General features: G+C 33.8%; 1 protein-coding gene across 5 annotated transcripts in view; it reads left to right on the forward strand.

The window, feature by feature from the left end:
• The window catches only part of LOC145662613 (uncharacterized), a 450934-nt gene extending 431419 nt beyond the window's left edge, over positions 1 to 19515 (forward strand). For 3 of the 5 annotated variants that reach the window (XM_081728341.1, XM_081728343.1, XM_081728344.1), the window contains 3 exons: positions 1556 to 1616; positions 10897 to 13560; positions 16963 to 19515. In XM_081728341.1, coding sequence (XP_081584467.1) covers positions 1556 to 1616; positions 10897 to 13528 — 2693 coding nt within the window. In that variant the 3' untranslated portion in view covers positions 13529 to 13560; positions 16963 to 19515. The remainder of the gene's footprint in view (positions 1 to 1555; positions 1617 to 10896; positions 13561 to 16962) is intronic. The other 2 variants (XM_081728342.1, XM_081728345.1) reach the window with 2 other exon arrangements.
• The last annotated feature ends 4953 nt before the right edge of the window (positions 19516 to 24468 follow it).

The raw sequence follows: 24468 nt of genomic DNA on the forward strand, positions 1-24468 counted from the left end.
AAATGCTGAACTTCGTAACATTTTACTATTTCGTTTTTTGTTCTGCTTTTGTCAATCATAATTATTTCTGGAAATTCATTCTGTGGCTGTTAGTACAAACTTTGTGTTTAGTTCTGTAAATCCTGTTAATTTCACTTTGATATCATTCATAATTAGAAAGCTGTGAGACTCTGAAAACGTGCCGTGAGCAACATTGCTCATTTCGCCAAATATTTAACACACGCACTGTGGTGCATATCTTCTTATAACTTTGGTTTTATTTACGTGAATGCTTTTAAACTTGTTATTTTATCTCTTGATACTAGCCAGCTTATGTGTACAACTTTTTATTAAAATCCACTATGGTCACTGGGAGGGGGTGGTTGAACTGAGGTGGAATAACACTAACGCAAGTAAAATGGACGGAACAATGCGCTTCCAAACTACCTTAGTGTTGAATACTATTGTCACGATTTGACTTACTTCGAATAAATGGGAATAAAGTTACGAGGAATTGAAAATTTGACTTTTTACAAAACGTTTTATTTGTAAAAACTACTTCGATAAGTATCACATCAACATGTAGATGGTTTTCAACAGACGTAAAAAAAACAGTCTCTTTTATAGCAAGTTGATATCTCAAACTGTACAGAAGTTACGATAAACATTGATAGAGTTTGAAACACTACTTAAAATTAGGTAATTACGAGAACTTGTTGTAGTTCCAGTTTTAGTCCTCTTTCATGTTGTAATAGCATTTACCAAAAATTGTTGCTGTAATATTATAGAAGCAAAGGAAAGCGACAATCATTATAAAAGTTTCCATTAATGCGTCATTGAAGCAGTATAATAATCCCTTCCCATGTTTTTCATTTCTCTGGAACTATTATTATATTTCTGTAAACGGCATTATAATTTCTGAGTCTTTTGAAACTCGCCTATACGATTGGATGTGAAACTTATTTGTAGCAGTTTTCTTGAAATAAAGCTTTTCAAAATAAATAAATAAATAAATAAATATTCAGTTTGTAATTTTTTCCTATTCATTTGAAATACTATGATTATAGTATTGGGCTCGAAGGTACTTTAGATGTGGAGTACATCACCCGCCTCATTTGCGTTATTACTGCTGTAGAGGCCTCCAAAATGTTGACGTTCGTGATATGTATCATCCTTAGATTTAATAATAAATGTTGTATCGTAAGTTTTCGTTTATTATATTGTTCCAAAATATTTAACAATCTGACGTAATGCATTTGGAAAAATATAACTGTTGGCAGTACTGTTAATCTGATAGTATTGCGTAATATGTGATACAATGCCCCTGTGTTGATTGACATTGTGCATCGTACAAAATTTCAGTGTTTTTTCTCTATTTAAAAGTCACAAGGGCTTTTCAACATAAATGGTCTATCCTTGATAAATAATACTTATTGTACATATTAATAATTATATTATTGGTCGAGTACATGTCACTGAATCATTTTATTCGAAATACACAAATATCAATATTTACTACTGGAATATGTTTTTATTATATTTAATTAGTATTAAAATTTACTTCTGTTACTTTCAGCATCTCCTTTAAGATCAAGCATTACTCAACAGCAGTCCAATACTCAATTCACTAGTCCAAGGTTAGTATACAGCCGGTCGTTAAAAATAAGTTCATAAAAAAATCATCAATGTAGCGTTACCTGTAGATTTCAGCTATTAACTATCCGTATTAAATCATACCCTAATACCTATTATATGACCACAAAAGAAAAAATCATCTGCTTATAATATACTCCGTATTTTACAATAAAACCGTTGTTCTTGACGATAATTTAAAACTCTATCTAACAAAGAGATAAATTAACGGCTTTTTAATATAGTTTCTGAAACATTAGCAGCAGGATAAGATAGTTAGTGCAGAATAACATATTGTAAAATAATCAGAATCATTTACATTTGAGAACGGTATTCACTAACAATACAGATTTTACAGATCAAAAGGAAGGTGCCTGTGAAATAATTAACATAGTTCTCTTTTCTATTCCTATTATTTCTTATAATTGCCATTTTGTACAATTGACTTTAAAAATACATATGCTTAGTGTAATTTATTTGGTTATAATATCTAAATAAGTTTATTACGTAGAAAATAACTGCTTTTCCTGGGAGAAAATATTCTCTTAAGAATCTACATACAAATCGGTCAATCTATTTCAAAGTTACTAATCCAAACTGATTAAAAACTGAAACTATAAATATAGCGAAAATCGTGTAAATTTTTGCTCAAGTAGTAAAAAGCTTGTTTCACCATTGTAGAATTGATGGAAAAACAAGACTATATGGTAATAATGGAGTAAAGAAATAAATTGATTGGATTAGTTTAGATTTGAGTTTACTGTCCCGTTTAGCAACCGAGGCTATATGAGACTTGGACCTACAGATTAATGGAATCCGAACCACATGAGCCTCTGCCGGGAATCTAATCCGGATCTCCTGCGTCAGAGACGCGGATACTATCTACATAGCCGTGAGGAAGCTCTAAGAAGGACTTGGCAGGTAGTGTTCAGTAAGTGAAATAACTTACTCGTAAATGCATCGTCTTGAACGTAGTTCCCAAACGTTTCAAGGTGAATGTTTCCTTTGAAACTTGAAACTAAGATCAAGATGATGCATTTACAGTGAGTTAGTTTAATTATATGGTGTGGTAATGATGATTGACTGTTCACATTTTATGACTGACTAATAGTTTCTAATAGAGCTCTCACGGTGCAACATGGTTAGGATAAGCGCCTTTGGTGAGCGAGGTGGAAGCTCATGTGGTTCGGATCCCACGTTAATCTATAGATTCGTGTCTCATACAATCTCGGTGCTGAATGGATTACTAAACTTCAAACCAACCAATCAGGATGTTTCTACAAGATACCTAACTACATACAATTTCAGGTATACTATTGTACTATCAATTTTGATGCTGTGGATCATATTTAAAAATAGCTTACTAGAAAAAATTTATTACAAAGGGAAAGAAAAACTTCTGTAATTAGAAATACTTTAACTTCATTCTTACATCGTAGTGGAAAATAATAACAGATATGAATTACTCTATTAGTTCTGTGCCCTGGCTTTTGCCTTAATCTGAGACAATAACGCTGAAAAGAAATCTGCGCATTTCAGAACAAAAATGTGAAGAAGAAAGCAGATATATTTTTTAAATATGTGTTGTTCATACTGACACACAATCATAGTCATACGTCTTGCAAATAAAATCAGAAAAATAAACACACTGCTGAACAAGACTGCACTTATATAATATAAAAACACATTTACACATGACGTTTCGATCTTCTAGCCAAGATCCTCATCAGAGTGTACGTCTGATGAGGATCTTGGCTAGAAAATCGAAACGTCACGTGCAAATGTGTTTTTATATTATATAAGTGCAGTCTTGTTCAGCAGTGTGTTTGTGTTGTTCATGCTATTGGCTTTTCGAAAGTTACTATTCCTTGTAAAAGTATACGGTAAAATGAGATCGTTCTGAAATGCAGATGGGGTAGGGTTGTCAGAATACATATACTACTGTTTCACTTGAACCTTACAAAATAAACTTTAAGATTTATTTTATTTTTTAAACTTTATTTATTTATTTTTTAATACTTGGAGTATAGTTACATGCAAATATTTGACACATTTTTCTGTAAAAATATTCTACAACCTTCACAACGGTGTGCTATGATCTCTAATCAGGAGTACTCTGTTTTCTCGTACTTGACCTTTTAGCAGTGCTGTCAAGATATTATATGCCGCATCTTAAAACTAAATTTACAGATAATAAAGCCAAGAAATCTATAACATAGTAGTTAGATTACTGTATCTACTGATAAATCCATATTTAAACTATTATAGTATTTGTAAGAAGAATAAAAAGGTGAACGACTTCACAATATGAAGTATTTTAATGTAAAATATTCTTTTTATTGTAGGTAGAAGTTTAGATAATAATGTTTTGCGTGACGAAGAACCTTAGACAAATATATTGGTGACTGAGATACTAGTCAGTCTACAGAGCTGTTATTTTGTGATAATATATTTAATACCTTAAAATAAAATATATTACAGCGAGTTAGTAATTGAAAGTAAAATACTTCTAAGTAATTTATGTTCGGAAATGTCTCTAACGTATATTTTCTATTATTTATCACTCTACTTAGTAATCGATAGAGTATATTATATTGTGCTTATTTTTTTTTTACATATCTTATTGTTAATATGTTAAACACATTATTTAAGTTTCACTTATATTTATATATTACATGATTTTAACTGTTTTAATATCTCAAGTGCTGAACAAAACGTTTGTGTATCATTTTGCATATTGTCCGGTCTTTATATGAGATATCTCCGTCAGGTGAGACATTAAGAAAACTAACAAAACGTACATAAGTGTTCCGTAGGTAGTGCATGTAGTACCTAACGATAATGGTATATAAATATAAATAAATATGTATTTGTAAATAATACCACAGTTTCTGACAGTATATTTTGTTTATAATAATTTATAGTATTTTTTTAACTACTGTAGAGAATACATTTTTTTTTTTTAAGAAAAGCGTGAAATTCCAACAATGCAACATACTGATGCCACTAGAATATAGACATTCATTCTGACCCTATGGCATTTTAATCCTTTTGTTAGATCAAAAAGAACTACTGCTTTTTTTTATTATTATTATTATCACTGTCTACTTACATCCCAAGGTAGTACGATACATAGAAATTTTTCAAAAACATGACGAATATACCCGTTGTTAGCTACAATACTATATATATATATTTTATGACTTTGAACTACAGTCATATCTTTTCGATCACCATGAGAAATACTTTTTTCACATACCCAGCCTTTCATTTTCTCTTTTTCTTTTTTTTTTTTTTTTTTTACGTTGATACATAAAACTTTTTCTAATAAATATTTGTGTATATAAATTTCACTTCTCATCTTTATCATTTATTATCATTCAGTATAAAAGTGGTTCAAAAACAAATTAGGTAATTTGACTTCAAACGTTACTTACCGCGGGGAAAAATACAAGGAAATAATAGGCACCATGCGAACAATCTTGTGTTGAGGCATTCGAATAATCACACGCAGGTGCCTTGTGTTGGGTTCACAATTACCAGTTTTTTATCTCTCGGTTGAGTGCATGTAGCTATCTTTTAATAATGGAATATTGCTTCTTCATGTACTCTTTTACTATAAACAATATGGAAATATTCCTAGTAATAAATAACAGTATCCACTATCATGATCTTCGGTCATTTTTAATAAATTTCTGTCTTTCCTTTTTTCTGTTTTTTCTACAAACTTTAAACTTGATAATTCTGTTTCCACAAAATCATAAAATCCGTGTTAAAAATAAAAGTATTAGATACATTTTCCCCATACATTATGCTGTTACATAAAATATATGTGGAAGTAGATTTTAAGAAAAGTCACATAGAATAAACAAAATACTGTCTGAGATTGTGATTGTGTTGCATTGTAATGTATTGTATCATAATATATATATATATATATATATATAAATATAACCATATTTTATATAAATGGTATATTTGCTAGTTGATTCCATAATGCAATAGTGCAGCTTTTATATTTAACCTTACTTGCATGCTCTTTTTCTCCTTTTCTTCCTTTAAAACATTAGCAATTAATTTAACTAATCCTTGATACAAGACTAACTTGAACTCTTCAGTATTTTAAAGTTTGTAATCAAGAAATCGTGGATGATGTATAACGATCTACAAAAGGAGAATACGCTATCAGTAATGTCATGAGTTTTTATTTTAATATTGCAGCGAATTAAAATATGGTAACAGTTACAAAAAATTCAAAGATATCTTTTACTTTATGAAGGTTATAATAACTTAGTGTTCGAAGTGGGTCGGAAGACAAGGGGGGGGGGGGGGGCGATACCGTATGTTCTTACTTCAAACATTTGAGGAGTGCATATTTAAAAACAAGGGAAGGGTTTTTTTTCTTTGCGTCTATAATTCAAATATTGGACTTTAGTGCCCAGAGAATTAACAGTCATGGAAATTGTATTATACCTTTAACATGATAGATTCAGAAACAACTCACCAACATACCAAATCTTCCTTGATTTGATGTGTTTATTTTGATCATATTCAAATTAGTTATATTTGTTTTATACTGTATAAAATATCCAAACACATTTGTTAATTTCGTGCAGGCATTTTGCACTTTCTCTGATTACTTGTTGGGGGTACAAGCTAAAATACCTATTTAAATAAATAAATAAGCATAGGATCATGTAAACAAGGTATTTTTTGCGTCGCTAGGGAAAAAAAAGAACTCAGAAGTATTTTACGAAACTCTGCTAAAATTTTTTTCTTGTATAATGAAAGTGTGTTTTCCTAGAACTAAAACCAAAATAAATAATATTCAGAATGTGAAAGAAACAAAATGTATCACTGTAACTTGAATAAATTTTAAATTTCCTAAATAATAGTTAATATACTACTTAAAAAAAATCGTCTGCTTTGCAGAGTTCATCTTTAAGGAAATAGTTCGCTCGAAAATAAATAATATGTAATAAGGCTTTTTCTATTTAAAAAAAAAAAAAAGCAATGAAATAGTGGTTGTAAAGAAAATGTGAATGTCTGTTGGTTTTGGTTTAATGATAAGGGCCTTTTTATGCATTGCAACTTTTGCCATAGTGATCCCCAACAAAAGTTGTAGCGTTTTCAAACTCAATGAAAGTCCATTGTACTTTTTATGCTATTATTGCTGCACATTCTGCAGGTGTGTTTTCAAAAATGTGCTGCAGTATTTTAGAAATCATACACCACAGAAAAAGTGTAAACATTGTCTAAGAATATGGGAAGTAATTGTTCCGTTTATAAAAGTGCGACGTGTCGTTGTCACGTGTTACACTGTTGCCAACTTTTGGTTTGTTTGGGACAGAAAACAGTGGATTCCGTAGGCGCCAAAAAGTTTATAGATATACTATACAAGGTGTCTACAAAGCGGTTTACACTTTTTGAACTTTAATAACTCGAACCAAAATCAACAAAATGTGATTTAAGTCACAAAGGTGAAAACATTACGGATGTTGTTCTATTTGGAATATGTTCAGAATGTCCTCCATTGCCAGCAACGCTATGGAACAGACCGATAAACATGATATAGTTAGCATTGAATTGGATTTACAGCCAGTCTGAAATTGCCTCTGTTATGGCATTTAGTGTACGTAGTTGACAGTACTTCCCACAGAAAAAAAAAAAAAAATAACGGCGTTAGCTCAGAAGATCTGGGTGGATACTTGACATCTCCTCGTCGGCCTTATGCACCTCTCAGCAAATGTTTCATCCAGGAATCGCCAAACGTCCCGATAGTAATGTGGTGGTGTGTGTCTTGTTGAAAAAAAAAAAAAAAAAAATCATCTGGGTATAGTTGATGAATATCTGGCATAAGTCTTTTCTGTTACGTGTTAAGTTACTTTGCACCAGTCACTGTTCACTTAAAAAAGAATGGCCTGATAAATCCTCTGAGAGATATACCACACTACACTGATAACCCAGGAAGATTAACAGCTCGTTCTTCATGACCTGGGGATTGTATCTTGCCCAGTACACACAGTTATGGCGATTGATGGTTCCATTCAGTTTAAAAGTTGCTTCATCAGACCAAACAATGAAACCAGTCAACTGCTCATTATCGCAAATCCATTCATAAAACTGGAGGCGCCTATCCGGATTGTCCTCATTGATTACGCGAAGCAACAATATAATGTGGGGTTTTCATTTTGCTAGATTTAAAATTTAGTAAACACTTCATTTGCTTACACATGATTCGTGTGAAGCTTGCTGTAGGGACTTCTAAGGGGATCTTGTGAAGTTTGTAACACTGCTTCCACCCTTCTTTCGTCAGAAGCTGATTTTATACCTGCCACATTATCTCGTCTTCAGATCACACACAGTTCCTTCCCTCTCATCCGATGGCATAGTATCAAATTCTGCCCACCATAGTCTTTGCATTTCTTTCACATTCTTACATTTCCAGAAACATTCGCTTTCGTTGCTTAAAGGAAAGATTCCCAGGCATATTGACAGTTACTTTGTCGCTATAGGCAACTGAACTATAGGTGAAAGAAAAACAAAACAAATGAATGGAAAAAAGAACAAAATCAAATGAATAGTCATGAGAGCGTCAGATAATAACAATTTGATCAAGTTACCTTTAATATCTTTTCTGTTATTAACACTCAAACAGTGTATATCTCTTTGTGGGTTAGTGTGCATAAAGAATGTGCAGTTTGGCGGGATTATAGAGGATCTGAACAGGGCCGTCCATGTTTGGGTGGATAGGCAGAGGTCAACACTCAAATGGAGGAAGCCAGTGTTTAAGGGAGAGGGACAGGAAGACTGACAAAAAGTGGTTCTTGAGAGTTTGCGATTGTAACTGAACAATAAAATATGTACAAATATGCCTAATATTTTAGACTTATATGTCAGGCCGTAATTATCTAAAGACATAATTTAGTGAGGGCAGAAAAGGTAATTGCTCTCTCCTTGATTTTTAAAAATACATATATTTTAATCAATTGTATACTAATATACCAACAGAAAATGTGAAACTCTTCTCGGAGAACCTTCTAACGAAAAGTTTCTTATGTCAGTGAAGAATCTTGGCTCTCCCCTCCAGCATATCTTGAAATGGCACTACTGTTATGTGTATGTTACAGACGCGCCCAAAAGTTACTTTAGCATTGCTTTCTTAAAAGATGTGGAGATCGGATGATGATATCAAGGGTGGCCCGAAAGGACTGCCCCCCCTCCCCTCTTCCGTAATCCCAAGCTACAAAATTCACCCCTGGGATTGTGCTCAACGTGGACTACCGGTATTGTTGCAGTACTTCTTTCACCCTCTGTGTATTGAAATTTTCCCTACAGAAAATCTGAAATCATCAGTGGTGATTTTGCAGCTCATACTGACAATGAACTATCTAAGATTTTTTAAATTATTATCACTACTGGTGGCCTGCGAAACGAGGGTAGCAACACTGTTACCGTTCAGCCTGCCGTCACATGCATAAATGGTACTTTCAAAATAGTGCAACTTTTCATGCTGCAACACAACTGCAAAAAACTTGTGCATTAAAAAATTTAAGTCATTCCACTACCTTTAGAAAGTACGGTTAAAAGTAAAATATTTTAAACTCAGATATCCCATAATTATAAATCATGTGCTGTGTAATAATGACTCATAGGTACCTGGATTAAACCACCTGACTTTTAAACTTTATTCTTTTATTGTTTTAACAGGTGAACTGTGATTTCTTTGACATAGAAATACGATGAATAACTATACAGTACATTAACATTAAGTGTATATGTATATAATATTAACTTAAACTCAGGAATGCGTCTAAATATTGATTAATGCCAAAGTTTTCAGTGGAAACTTCCATCTTCATCCGTGACTTATTTGTTTAAATAAACACATATTACTGTTTTAATCACATCTCATGCCTTGCATTGTATAATGAAAAACGAAAACATTTCAGGAATGGTTAAGTTTACTTGTAACATTCTGAAAACAAAATAAATAAACCTATCAGGATGTATAGTTTGGAAAGAAAATAATAGCTTTATTTTATTTTCGTAGTGTTACAGATAGGCTTGACAGCCATTTTTGTAAATACTCGGGTGTGTATATATAGGGTGTTTGAAAACAACACCGACGATGTTTCGGAGGTGATTCCTGACACTTAGATATGACAAAAATTATAGACCAACCTCAGTGCACAAGTGCTTCCTTTCGGAGTTATAGGCTGCCGAAAACATGAAAAAAAAAAAGGAAAAAAAGAATTTAAAGGTCCATAGCTCCAAAACAATGGGACCTACCGTAGTCGGGTCAAGACTTCACTTAGGAACTAATATGTGCCCTATCTAAAAATACATGTTTCAGAATCCTAAGGTACTTCCGCAACAATTTTTATAGAGGTATAAACTGCATATACACTGCAAATTATATGCCTGTTGCTAAACTCCCTCTATAAAAATTGTTGCGTGAGTACCATAGGATTCTGAAACATGTATTTTTAGATAGGGCACACATTAGTTCCTAAGTGAAGTCTTGACCGACTACGGTAGGTCCAATAGTTTTGGAGCTATGGACCTGTAAATTTAATTTTTTTTTTTTTTTTTTTTTTCATGTTTTCGGCAGTCTATAACTCCGAAAGGAAGCATTTGTGCATCCAGGTTGGTCTATACTTTTTCTTATCTTGGTGTCAGGAATTACCTCACAAACGTTGTCAGTGTTGTTTTGAAACACCCTGTACATATAATGGAAACCATGAGACATGATTAAAACACTAGTAAATAAATAAAATAAATAAGATGGATGTTCCCATTGGAAATTTCAATATTAATAAATAGTTAGTTGCATTACTGGGTTTAAGTTAATAGTTATAATCATGTTAGTTTCTTCACAAGTATTTATACGGTACAATATATTAATTACATGATAACACAATACCGAACGAGAACTTGCTCTTCAGTTGGGTAAAGCTTACATATCTGAAACACTTCTATCAATTATCTTTCCAACAAATAAAAATCAATTTTGATGAATCACAAAAGTCACCTGCCGACTTCTCTCTCTTTTACAGATAATTGCTTAAAAAATAGTGTAGGTTTAGAAATATTTGTCTAATGCAGTACTTGAGATCAGTGTTATTTTATGAATGTTTTCCAAGTTAGTCTGTGTATCTTCTATTCTTGTTTCTCTTCTGCTATCCACTGCTCTCCGCATTTTGCTCGTAGCTATTGTTTACTAACCTTCATATGCTGTAATGCTTTTTAGTATTCTAACAGCACTCTTCACGTTGCTTCTAGGAAAATAACCCGCTGCCAGTCAACATCAGACATGCTACCTCCCCCATTCGTTCCCTCAGCGTCTGAACAGAAAATAGTGAGGGGAAAACTTACTCGTTATCAATCGGAGGACGCAAAATCCTCATATAAACCATGGGAAGTAACTGGGGGCGGATCGAAGTCACACTCTCAAGAGATTAGCTCGAATGTAATAAGAGATTCCAACAAGCGTAACGTGTTCACAGGGACTTTTGAACCACCTCCAGAATTCCACACAAGGTCTACCTACTCTGAAGATGCAGGTCTAACTAATATGCCTCCTGTAACGTATAATGTAATGCCATCTTCGGAATCAGGCGAAAAGTCAATGGCGGAAGGGTATAGCAATAGAAATATCAACCACGGGTTTACTTTCCCTCATATAGAGAGAGCAGTGAAAGATGGAGTGTGTTGTCCTTTTGCTAGCCTCTCAGGGTTGGGTTATGATCACCACTCACCCGATTCCCAAGAAATGCTTCTGAATACGAGAAGCAAAGCCTGGAAAGACGACAATGCTCAGGCGAATCCTGCTCCCAGTGCCAACACGTGGCCCCAAAGAAGTCGATCTGTGCCTCAGAACCTTAGCAAAGAAGCTCAGTCTGAGTTACAGCCTAACCATTTTGCATCAGAACAAAATCTTCAGAGTCATTTTATCGAGTCTTCCTTGTCAGGTGATGGTTTTCTGAGTTCACCGCATGCTCATTTGCACCAGTACTACCACCACTTACCTATGTATCTACTCCAATCTAAGCTTGCTACTAACCTTGAAGAATCTCATAGTTACGTGGTAAATGAAGATCAAGAGTACAAAAGTGATGATTCTGCTTTTTGGAGGGAGATTTGGGATCATGCTGCTTCATTACAGCTTTCACCGCCTCCTTTTTCTCCTGGGAATGTGAATTCTAAGTCTTTTACTTCGTCTGTTTACAGCTTGGACCCCATTGATCCTTCAACGGACGAATTTTACATTGATGCTGGCATACGAATATCAAATGCAAACTTCAGTAAGCCTTCAAATAGCAGAGTCCCGAATCTTCAAGAAGTGCTACTGCAGAGTAGGACTAGTATGAAGAGTAAGGAGGAAGTTCTTCGCCATTACTCACATCAGCACTATGTTTCATTAGTGGAAGGCAGTGGAATGAGGCCTACTAATTTGAACCTGAGTCAGAAGGTTGAGGAAAGTTCATTACCAAGTCGAGGGGATGTGAAAAGGCCAGAATGGTTTGGAAAACGAGGTGAATTTTCTAATTCAGAAAATATTGGACATTCTAGTACTATTCCTGACAAAGGATATTCCCGGTCACCCATTGATATGGATTTACCTTCTCCAATGTTGAAGAAATTTAGTGGGACATCAGAAAAAGATTCACACATTTCTCCTAATTCTAAAAACCCATTGCATGACAGGAAATTACAAACCATGAAGTCAAAATCTGAGGCAGATGATATGGAAAATTCAGGGGCATCTAGAATTCAGGATAATAATATAAAATCGTCTAGAGATAACCATATGTCTGGCATTGGTCAAGGTGAAACTAAAAGCTCAGTTTTAATGCGAAATAGAATGAAAACACATGCTCAAAGCAGTGGATTTCAAATGGGTTATAAGAAACATTCGTCTTCCGAAAGGAATGACTTCAGGAGATCTTCCTCTGTGGGTTCTAGTCGAATTTCTTCCTCGGGTTTATCTCGACGTGGAACAATAAGGCCTCAATCTTGCGTGTTTGCGCCTCGCACCAGGAAATCCAGCACAAGTTATAGGTCACTTTCAGATGAAAACTTACAGCCTACACAAACTACAAGTAATAGTACAACTGCTAGAAAGCAGTCTCTAAGATCTCAACTCTCCTATTCTGGCAGTAGTAACTCTTCTCATTCAAACGCTCGATCTAAAACAAATATGAGCTCAAGGCATTGGTCTGGATCGAGGATACCTCGTAATTCTACTGGTCAATCCATCAGTAGCTGCCATTCAAGTCCCGGTAGCAGTAGAGCTTCCAGTCCAAGCATGGATCACAATGACAGTGGAAGAAATAGTCGTGGACTGAAGCAATTCGGCGTAAGCAGTTCAGAAAACAACAATTATTCACTGAATCCTCGGGGCAGTCGTAGTTTGCGAAGTTCTAGTTGTGAGTCTAGTCCTACTGGTAGCCGAGGGTCCAGTCCCAGTGCAGAGTCAGCTGATAGGGAGCTGGTATTGGGTATGCGGTTTGCTCGTTCCTCGTTTGCGGGTGGGAATAGGGGACGGTCGAGTGGAGGAATGTCTCGATTGCCTCGGAGTGTGTCTCGCACAGCGCCCAGCAGCTGTAATTCAAGTCCCAGTAGTAGCAGAGCGTCAAGTCCCTGCAGGCAGGCTGTACAGAGACTCAGTTTAGGAAGTCTCAGCGCATGTAATTATTTAAGCAACTTTAGAGCATCATCATCATCATCGCAGTCGGAAGCCATCAACCAAGGAGCACGAAGGGCAATGCAGTTGCATTCATCCAGCCATTCGGGGCGACCACCTAGTCCTAGTCCAGGGCACCTGGGTAGCCGGTTGCCTGTACCTATGGGAAGCAGTAGCAGGTATGCCACCATTTCATGGAGCCTTCTTCACATGCAAGACTTTGGTTAACAACTTCATCAGGTGGGGTTGGGTATTCAAAGGTATGATGTAATCTAGCATAGTAGTGAACTAGCTTTCAAATTTTCTCTTTGCACACAGTTACACTCACTACAGTTTGGAGGAACCTGGGAAAAGAAAAGAAAAAAAAAAAAAACTTCGTTGGTTTTGATATGCACTCTACAGTTTGCTCACATGTGTTCCAGTACTATGGTTTGGAATTTTAGATTCATAAACTCCGTGTTAAGTAAGGTAACAGGTTAATATATAGCTTTCACATAAACATTGTATTCACAGTCGTTGACAGTGGTGATTACAAGATATTTTATATTCAATAAGTATGTTTGGGTATTATCTTGTAAGTTGAAATTTCTGTCTAGAGAAACAAATATATGTGATATGCTTTTTTAACTGCCTTAAATATAACATTAAAGTCAACTTTTGACTATAGGGAACATTTTATCTTTTTGCAGCAAATTAAGTTTATTAATCACTTGAAAACTCATCTGAATGCATAAATGTAGAAATGAAGATTTTTTTTTGAGTGCATATTAATTTGCTAGATGCGATTTAGAAGTTGTGTAAGACAATTTTAATAGGTATTTGAGCATTGCTTGCAAAGTATCCCGTATATTCTTGCTAGAATACATATAAACCACATAAAGATTACTAAAAATTTATTTGATTAAGTAGACTGTTTATCAGGTATTTCCAGATACTATTAATTCCGTATTATTCGTACAAAATATGCAGATCCCTACGGTTAGCAAGGTCTGAATATTCTGTTGGTTCACTTTTCAGGATCATAATGGACACAAATTACAATCTCTATTTATTCACTCCATTTGGAAAACATATTCAGCAGGATTTAAAAGATTGTTACTCTTTGGTATTGAGTTGCACGCACTTTATTATAATGACTGGATCGGTGCGATTGAAATATCAAATATCAAAAATTTTATGTGATTCTTTGCGCAAAGTATTTATCAGTACCCACAGATATGGTTTGCGATCCATTCTTGTGAGTAGCCAGACCACTTTTGAACAAATCTATGTCAAGCAGCACCTTAAAAATCTTAAACTAGAGTTTTTTCTGTATTAATTTAAAGGGGATGTTGTTTACTTGTGCCAGCTGGCATCAACATAACATTTGGAAAATATGCACCAACATATTGATGGTATACATTATCAGCAATAAAATTCTGGACGACCCCTTTAACTACCGATATAATTAATTTCGATCCTTAAGAACACCGAAGTTGGTTTACACATTCTCTAGGTGTTTGATACCGAAAAGCTTTTGAGAATTGTTAATTGACATAAGTCAATATGGCACAAAGTTTGGGAATTTGCAGTTCTTTCACTTTCAAGAATAAACAGAAGTGCCTCTTGGTTCTCAAAAAAGACATTATAGCAATATGTATGTATGTACGGGAAAATTTATTTTGGTAAGTGTTTTTATTTTCTTTGCATTTGAAAAAGACACGTGTATACCAAATATTTCAATCGCATCTGTCCAATATTTATATGAACGTAGGACAAGACATGCTGTGTTTCGGAGCACGTATTGATTAGTGATAGTTATTGAAATAGGTGACGTATTCACAATCTGTGCAAGAATAGCCTAACTGTATGCAAAGTATAAAATGGTAGAACTATACAGAGGCGGCAATGGGCTCCTAAGCTTTTGGCTAGATATAGCAGTGAGCAACATGTGAATAGGTATAAGTGCTACGCTATGCTCCTTCAGCCTAACTTTAATAATACCATAGCACATTTTTTAGTGCTGATTTGTCATTCTCCAGTGAAAGTACGCTTTGAATTTCACATAAGTAAAACCTCCTATCCCGGCATGTACAATCTGACCTCTATCACTTGTCATGTATAGCATGCTATCAGGACAGTGAAGAATATCTCTGGGGAGTGGTGTAAGTGCATATAAATTATGAAGAACAACATTGAGTGGTGAATGACAACCACATATATGATAAAATGAAATCATTGGTGGCACTTAAAAAAATATAGGTGCATAAAGTGATGAAAAGAAACAAAGAATAAAAATAGTGTTGATGACATATTTATGCATTTTTATATTGATATTGAAATACCATTCTTCCTCCATTTATATAATTTGCTCCAAACTTTTTTTTTTTTTTTTTTTTTTTTTTGTCCTACGTTCAAATGAAATTACAAAACATTTGAGCAGTTCACTCCAAATTAATAACTTTGAAAGCCGTATGCACTGTAAGTTTAATAAAATATTTAGTAAATTATAATTGTCTTAGTTACTGTTTATTCTTCATAAGCTTATGACTTTAAATTTGCAAATACAAAGCATCGCAATATTTTGGATGGGTTCGATATTGCTACTGAATTATGTTTGTAATCACAGCTTGGGAAAATAATTTCAGCGAATATCCTACTCAAAGATATGATTAGTAGTAAAAATAAATTATATTCTCTATGCTTGCTACTGACTTTTATTTTTATTTATTTATTTATTTATTGGTGGTATTCGCATTCACTCTTAGTCGAGGAATTCTAATCTTCTTCGATAAACAGTACTTTCGTGTGATGTGGGGAAACTTGGGCTCAATTCTCCATTTTAACTCATGTGGTTCGGTGAGAAAGAAGACTAAAATAAAAATATTCGACTGATTTGCATGGGGAAAAAGCGGCTTATAAAAGATTATTATTATTGAAGTCAACTCCAGTAAGCATCTTTCCAGAATTCGTCCGTCTTTGAAGTGATTTGTAAGATTTGTTACAATCAATATTTTTAGTTTCATATTTCTACTATCGCTTGCCTTTTTCAGTAACGAGAATCAAATGAATGGCTTCAGAAAAAGATCTCTTCAGTGAACAAAATAAGCAAAGTTATAACGCTTAAATATATAAATAAGTTCTTAATAAGTCGCAAATGATTAGAAGAAGCTGTCGCTAAATTATAATTTAGTTTTGTTTAATACACAGATTTTGAATACATAAATAATTAAGAACTTCCATTGTATCATATTTTGGGTTTTCTAACAAGACGAAGAAAGAACAGTGCGTCACATAAGTTTTCAAATGTTCGATAGTACACATGCAGAATGGTGCTAGATCTCATTCTGTTCAAGATTAACGAATAAATGGTGTCATCAATATATAGCATCGAATTTAAATTTGTACTGTAGAAGTGAATCACTTCCCAATATAAGTGGTGAATTCCACTTATTTTAGTTACAGAATGCAGAAAGTACATTTTTCATGTAAATTCTGAAGTTAATAATTCTACAACGAGTTTCAATTTCCATCGAATGCTTCAGACATCTTCCATATTAAAATATTGCTTGTTTGCAAATTTATTGTCTATCAAATATGTTACATGATGTTTTATATTAGGCAGTCATATTCTTTTTGTTATTAGTAATAATAAGAACGTTAATGCATGGTTCATCTTACAGGAAACAGGCAAAACCTTGATGATACTCTCATAGGAATCGTTGTCTGTTATGGAACATAATGCAATGCGATGACCACAGTGATGAAACTGTAGCGTTTCATAGAAGACGATATTTCTGATTTAAGTTTACTTTATATTTCATTGTTTTTTTCCTTGTTTTACAAAGAATTTTTCTGTAGCTATCGTTAAACACAAACTACAGAAGAACAATTAAATTGTAGTCTATTTAGGGATATTAGTTCCCCTTTACAATCAGAAAGTTATGTTAAAATCAACGGTTTAATTTGGATTATCTTTCTAACTCTTGTTTTATTGTACGGTAAACAATGTAATTAAAATTATGATTGCAAAAGTTATGGTGAGAAATCAACAATAATTTCAGTGTAAAAGTTAGTGCGTGGGCATTTGGATACTCATAAAGAGTAAGTGTGATTTAAAGATCGGCGAGTTCTAGTATACATATATTTTTAATCAATTGATCATAATAAAAGCATCATGCCATATTTAAATGGTGAGTACTTCCACAGAAGGTCTGAAGAAACCGAAGCCTCTTCCAGTTTGCTCATTTTTTTTTGCTGATAATATATCAACAAAGTCAAACTTTTAGTCACAGTGAGTATATTTAAATACAACTGAAAGAGAAAATATCAGTCATTGAATGAGGTGTAGCTAATTACACACATTGATCCATATAGGAAGAGAGTGTTGATTTTAACTCTTGTTCACCTATAAAAAGTAATATGTCCAATATAAGTATTACGAAATATAGGATCGTTCGTTGTTGGTCTAGAACAGCAGCAGCAAATTTCGTAAAATCCTTTGAATTGCATGTCACCTGCTGCGTGGAAAATTGTATGCACAAAAAAATTTCGATTAACTTTTATGACCAATTCCTTTTTGCCAAAGTGACACTACAAAATTGAATGGGAACTTGCAAACCTCATTATACAACATAATGCTAGTTTCTGGAAATATACAGGTTATTTACTGCTGGAAATATTTTGGCCCAAATACCTAAGAAGCTTATTCAATAATTGCTCAGTAATGTCATGCAAATTATATAAACATTCCTAGTTGAAACTGTTACTTGTGCAACTTTCTCTCTTCCCACAATTTTGTAATCGACAGCAAGAAGTTTTAACGTAAGCATACTCATGTGGTTTCAATATCGTTCATATTCAGTAATAATTTCTTTTGAGGAATGAAGAAGAGGCGAGGGGCATTGTTTTGAGAAAAGTCTACATTCTCTTTTTACATGATGTATCTTTATTTATTTATTTATTTATTTTAATATGTTTGAAATTTCCACTATACAACTTTATATTAATTTGCCTTAATTCTACACTTTCTGTTTTAAGAGTAAGTGTCCTCAGCTTTGACGACCAAAAAAAAAAAAAAAAAAAAAAAATCTTCTTTTAAGAAAACTGTGCCTCAAAATTCGATCAATAAGTAGCTTGGCCCCTTTGAATGACTCAAAATATAATATTCAGTTGAAAAAGGGTTTCGACTATCATTGCTTCCTTATGTGTAAGTACTCATCTTATCGTTAATAAAAACTAATAGATACTTTCTTCTTCCCTTTGGTACTATACAATAGAATAGTACACTTGTTACATACTTATACATCTGCAGAATAAAACTAATGCATAATGGAGCAGATAAATTAGCATACGTAATGTGTAGAAACAAAGATAACTAAAGAGAGAATTTAGATACTTATTTTTTTGAAGTGTTGAAGATATAGTTACTATATAAATTATAGGGTTCTTTCCTTAAAATGCTCTTCCATCGCGGTAGTACAACTTGTAACACAAATATGTCTCTTTAAGAAAAATACTTATTTCCTGTATGGCTCTGTATTGTCAGTTAGCTTTGAAAAAAAATTACATGTGATACTACAAACAATTTCTTTCACACGATGTGTTACTTTTAATTTTTGCAAAGCACATATACGATATATGTATCTGTATTGTAGAAATCTGTGTTTTAAAGTCATATTAGCCTTCTTTTCTTTGTCTCAGGCAAAGCAACTCTTTTAAGTTGCATTCTGTTGATTTGTTTAGTATCCTTTTTAGGCTCGGTATTTAAAGAAACTAGTACTGAATTAATTATAGTAAGAATATTTATAGAGAAAGTAGGTAAATGAATCCTCAAATATTATTAAAATTTTTTATATTCTTGTAACCGGGTAAAAAGACGAGAGTAATCATTTAACTATATTTTCAACTAAATATTGTCCCGCCATCATTCCAAGTGATGAATTTGTACATTTGTGTGTTCAGACACCATTTGTTAAGAACCGTGTGTCTGTAAAATGAAAAAGAAAGAAAACTATTTCTAGTTTGAATTTCAGAGTTTAAAGAGAAAGCTGTTGTTGTGTGTCGTTGATTCCTCCGGTTTTTCCTCTCGGTTGGGAAACCCAATCAGTAAGTATTATTCTTTGTGGGCTTTAAGTATATTTAAGGTAAAGAAAGTTATGGAGGAGTTGATAACATATATTGTATCATTTTGTTTGTATTTTCAGTCAAGGAAATTAAAAGTTTGTATTTTTTAATAGGATGTTTCATTTTATCTTATAACTTCTCAGTATACCTATCACACACTAATAAATAGTGATTTCACATAATGAAGCCAAATTTGTGAGTTGCTAAACCGAATACTAATTTCTTTCGTCATTTCAATGATAAGCAAAAGAGAAAAGAAATAACAAGACCCTTTACAGTCAATGCTGCGAAACTGTTAGATATGTCATTCGTAAATCCATTACTTGAGCTTGAAAAAATTAAACAGCAGAAAAGGAAATACAGGAAACAAAGAGGACTGGAATAAATGCAGATTATTGCTGCTGAAGAGGGGTATTTCTGATTTCCCATACATTCCTTTCTTAATGTTATCGCCTTTCTTTTTGAGGGTTAAAATTCGAGTAAACTTTTTTTTTTGGGGGGGGGGAGAGGAAGAGGGGTACCCAACACAATCAGACCTGCTTTTATGTAGAGATACTTTTAATCTCTCTGCCACTTTTTTCTTCATTTTTTTTTTTTTTTGTGTCACTACCGTTTTTTTTCCAGGCTACTTGCATTTCAACTTCACTATCAGTGCTAAAACCCAGCAATAGTAAAACAAAGCTAATAAGCGTGTTTCTACGTCACGAATAACTTCGTATATCTGAAGAAGAAAAAAAAACATATATGTACACGTGTCAAGAAGGAATTTATTGTAAAATAGCGTGCGTATTAACTCGTCAAGTACAGCAGGAGGTTAGGATCTACGCTTTGATATTTGGCGTAGATACAAATTAGCAATGTATTATTATTTAACAGTCTATACACTCTAAATTAATAATACTTTATTACATTGCCAGGATTATTAAAATAATGAGGAGAAAAGTTAGCCAAGAAGATGATTTGTACCCAAGTTCAAGTATTAGGATGTAATTTGCAGATCAGGATTTTATCGACTAGTTTAACCAACAAGCTCTCTATTTTCTTACTTTTATGTGGGAATATATCAAGTGCTTACCAGATTGTATTTCTTATCTAATAAAGACTTTATCATATAAATATCATGTTTATAAATAAAAGATCGATTGTCATAGCACATATGTATATGCGAACACACACACAAAAAAAATATCTAAATAAAGGAAACATCTGGAAAAATGCAATTTACCTGATTAATATAGTGTGGGTGGGCCCACTGTTAGCCTGTAAAACATCTCTGAGTCGTCGTGCAATATCAAGGCGTGTAAGTTATAATTTGTTTCCAGACGAATATTGCACAATTCCGCATGGATTGCAGTACTCAGTACCGTCAAGAACCGAATCTGATCTCTACAATTGAGTACAGATGTTGAGGTCTGATGATTGAGTTGGCCATAGAAGTAGTATAGTTCTTCCCAGTGTTCAGCAAACCAAACCTGAACAGCTTCAGCAGTGTGAACTGGCGGATTATCATCTTAGAAAATCGCCTGAAAATATCTGAAGCACATGGTGCACGTGGTCATCTAAAACGTCCATATGATTATTGTGAGTAATGCGTAACATCAGCGTAATGTTGGGAAATTGTTGCCCCCAGCATCATAAAACGCCGCCATATTTCATAGTAGGGAAGAAAACGTTAAGAGTATAAGCTTCTTTCTGCCATACGTAAAAGTACGGATTGTTGGAAATAAGGCAAAAGAGAATTCGTCGGATCCTATTACGCGTTTACGATTATCGGCGGACTACTTGGTTAGTTTTCGGCACCATTTCTTTTGCGCTAATACATTGAACCGCGACTTAGAAATCGAAACTCTGTCGCGTGTTTTCAAGTTATGCAACTCGCGTCTGATTCTGATTGTTGCAATAGGCTGTTTCACGTACTGATTGAGTTTCGCAATCATTTTTGCTGCATTCGTTCTATAGTTCTTAGTGACAATCCTCTTCAATGCTTATTGATCTTTGTCACTGAGACTTCTCTTTAATCCACTATTACCCTTCGCCAATGTGTTTTGTCATGAGTTCTGTAGTTCATCATAACAATGAACACTGTTCTTCGGGACACACTCGCCACACTAAATACAGTGGCCACCTTAGACACATTTGTACCAACTAATTGTGCATCAATAATCTGTGTTATTTGAAACTTAAAAGAAATCTCCATTTTTCATCACCACCATTTGCCCGTTTCAACACACTCCTTCGTTCTGCCACGCCTGACGTACTACAAACGATCGTCTAACACACCAGTAATAACTGCACACGCACTGCACACGCATCCTCAGGTCTTCAATCTCACACACCTTGTTTCAAATTACACATGTTTGCATTATTTTGATAACCATATTTACGTGTAATGTTACAGCAGTAAGTCATAAATTTAATTTAAGAAGGTGGAGGTTGCTTGGTTGTGCGAGGAAGCTAGCTCGATGACAGATGGTCAGTTTTGATTAAATCCTTAGAATTTACATGCGCTCTGTTAAAAATTCCTTACGGGTGTACAACACTGCTCTGACGCTCTATTTCCAACGATGAAACTTACGTTCATGAGAATATCAAATTAATACCTTTAGCCATTACTACAAACAGTAACTATAAAATATTGTATGGACGACTCCAAAAGTGCATAACCACCGTCAATTCGCCTTTTCCTGCAATAATAGGCAACCCTAAAAGCAGGGCCGTTGGGGTGGTTAAGAAATAGAAAGGCGTTGGACCAAACCTCACCTTTGTACAAATATATCGGTGTGGCAAACTGAAACTAAGAGAATAAAATGATAAGAATGACGGTTTATCATAATGACGGCAATGGATGACATAAAAAAAATTACAAAATAATCTTACTTATAAAAAAAATTACAAAATAATCTTACTTAAGCAGTTCAAACAAGATGAATGGTAAGAAATAGATATCAGAAGAAAGCAGTTTCTTTCCTTTTTCAAAAACAATCGTAAAAAAAGAAAAAAAGGTTAATGTGAAGGTTTAATATAAAAGCATAACAGCACAACAACAAACATTCACAAGAAACGGAAAGAGAGAGAAACACAGACTAAGGGACACCATTGGCGTAGCAAACTTGCGGGCCTCCCATCGAAGATAGAGAGATGGGACCCTAGTGGTAAACCAAATTGTCGATAATAATAATAATTATTATTATTAAGAACTCGTTTCCTTTTCAAAATATCTGACTCTGCCTAAGAGCATGCCTGCATATTGCGGTTATGTGTGCACTTTTTTTAATGAGTGGTCCGAAAGTCCAAAAGGGGTGGAAGTCTCCGAGAGAGAGGAACAAAAAGCTTTCTTATGATAAATTCTAGGTCATTTTTCGAGGCACTTGCTTTAGACAGGTGTTTTTATCTTTTTTTTTTTTCGGGAACAGGCAAGTTTTGTCGCCTAAGAAATTACAGTATATAATATTCCAAATTTCCAAGTGGATTTATTTACATTGCAATTTGTGATAATAAAGAAATTGTCATTGGAAGACATTACTGTAAAAATTAACTTTTGTTACTTCATCTATCGCAAGTCTTAGGGTGCCCCCATACCTCGCTCCGCCCTCCAAAGATCGATATCGAAAATTTAGGATATGGAATATACTTGAATCAACAATCAAAATCTAAAGGTTTTCTTCCATTTCCATACCTAAGGCTGAGAGGGAAGGGGTTGAACCCGAACAAACATTTTAAGCCATAAATAATTGTTAAAATAAAAGTAGTTATACTTCCCCCTTAATTGTAAGTTCCATTGATAGAAGCTCAGATGTTCGTTTTAGTCTTTCGTAGTAATTGATAATGCTTAGTACCGGTAATTTTTCTCCTTGCGTATTGTTTTTATTCTTTTCTTTATTTTAAAAATATATCCAAATTAATGCCACCATAATTACTCTTATTTTGAATGTAAACGGCATTATCAATTGGTAAAGAACAAAAATTTAACGTTCTGACGTAGTTGTAAAAAATTTAAAAACTAAAAGTGGAAGTTTTGGGGTTCGAACGGATACTCCCAATAGGGGCAATACAGAACTTGTACATATTGCGTTATTAAACGTAATCATCATGACCATGTGGTTTCAAGCAGCTGGTTGTAATGCTTTTGATGTCCATGAATATGGTTTCTAACACCAATATTTCCACATTCAGTTTTTACTTTCTGCAGGTACGTCGGAACGTTAAATTTTTTAACTTTATCAATTATAAATGGCGTTTACATTCAAAATAACAGTAATTATGATGGCATTTATTTGGATATATTTTAAAATAAAGAAAAGAATAATAACATGTAAAGACAAAAACAATTACCGGTACTAAACATTATCAATAATAAGTACTACGAAAAAGTAAAAGGAACAGCAGAGATCCTAATGACGGGGCTTACACTTTTGGCTAAAATATGTTAAGAATCGCTGTGTTCTATAGTCCCAACGGACTTGAACCCATGTCCATGCGCACAAGACGTAAGTAAATATTTTTGTAATGCTGCACACAAGTTTGAGTTATTCGACAATAATATGTGTAGTGCTGGTCCCGACTTTTATCTGTACGTAAAATCGATCCGATCTCATGTCATACGGACTTTATGGTGGATAAACCATGTGTGTGGATTTTCTGGAAACGGAAGACTAAATGGGACAACTGCCAAATCTTCAAAGAATGTTCGTTAGATTGATTCTGCATATTGATATTATTCGTTGAAATGGCAAGTGAAACTGAAACTATTATTATTATTATTATTATTATTATTATTATTATTATTATTATTATTATTATTATTATTATTAGCGTACTTTTGAACTTGCAAGGCGTAATTACTGCATAGTATGTTATTATTTCTGCAATTTTTCCTGGATTGTAAGCTATTCGTTTATTAGTGGGCAATAATTGGTAAATGAAAATGAAATTTTTGAGTAAGGGGACGGTAATGATGAGAAATAAATAAAATGATGGACTGAAGAAAGAGGGAGGAAACGGTATAACCCCGAGAAAACACGAACACGGTGTTTGTCCACCACAAAGTTCACTTGGCGGGAAGA

The sequence above is a fragment of the Thermobia domestica genome, chromosome 10 (assembly GCF_964235325.1).
Source record: "Thermobia domestica chromosome 10, izTheDome1.hap1.1, whole genome shotgun sequence".
Taxonomy (NCBI): Eukaryota; Metazoa; Arthropoda; class Insecta; order Zygentoma; family Lepismatidae; genus Thermobia; species Thermobia domestica.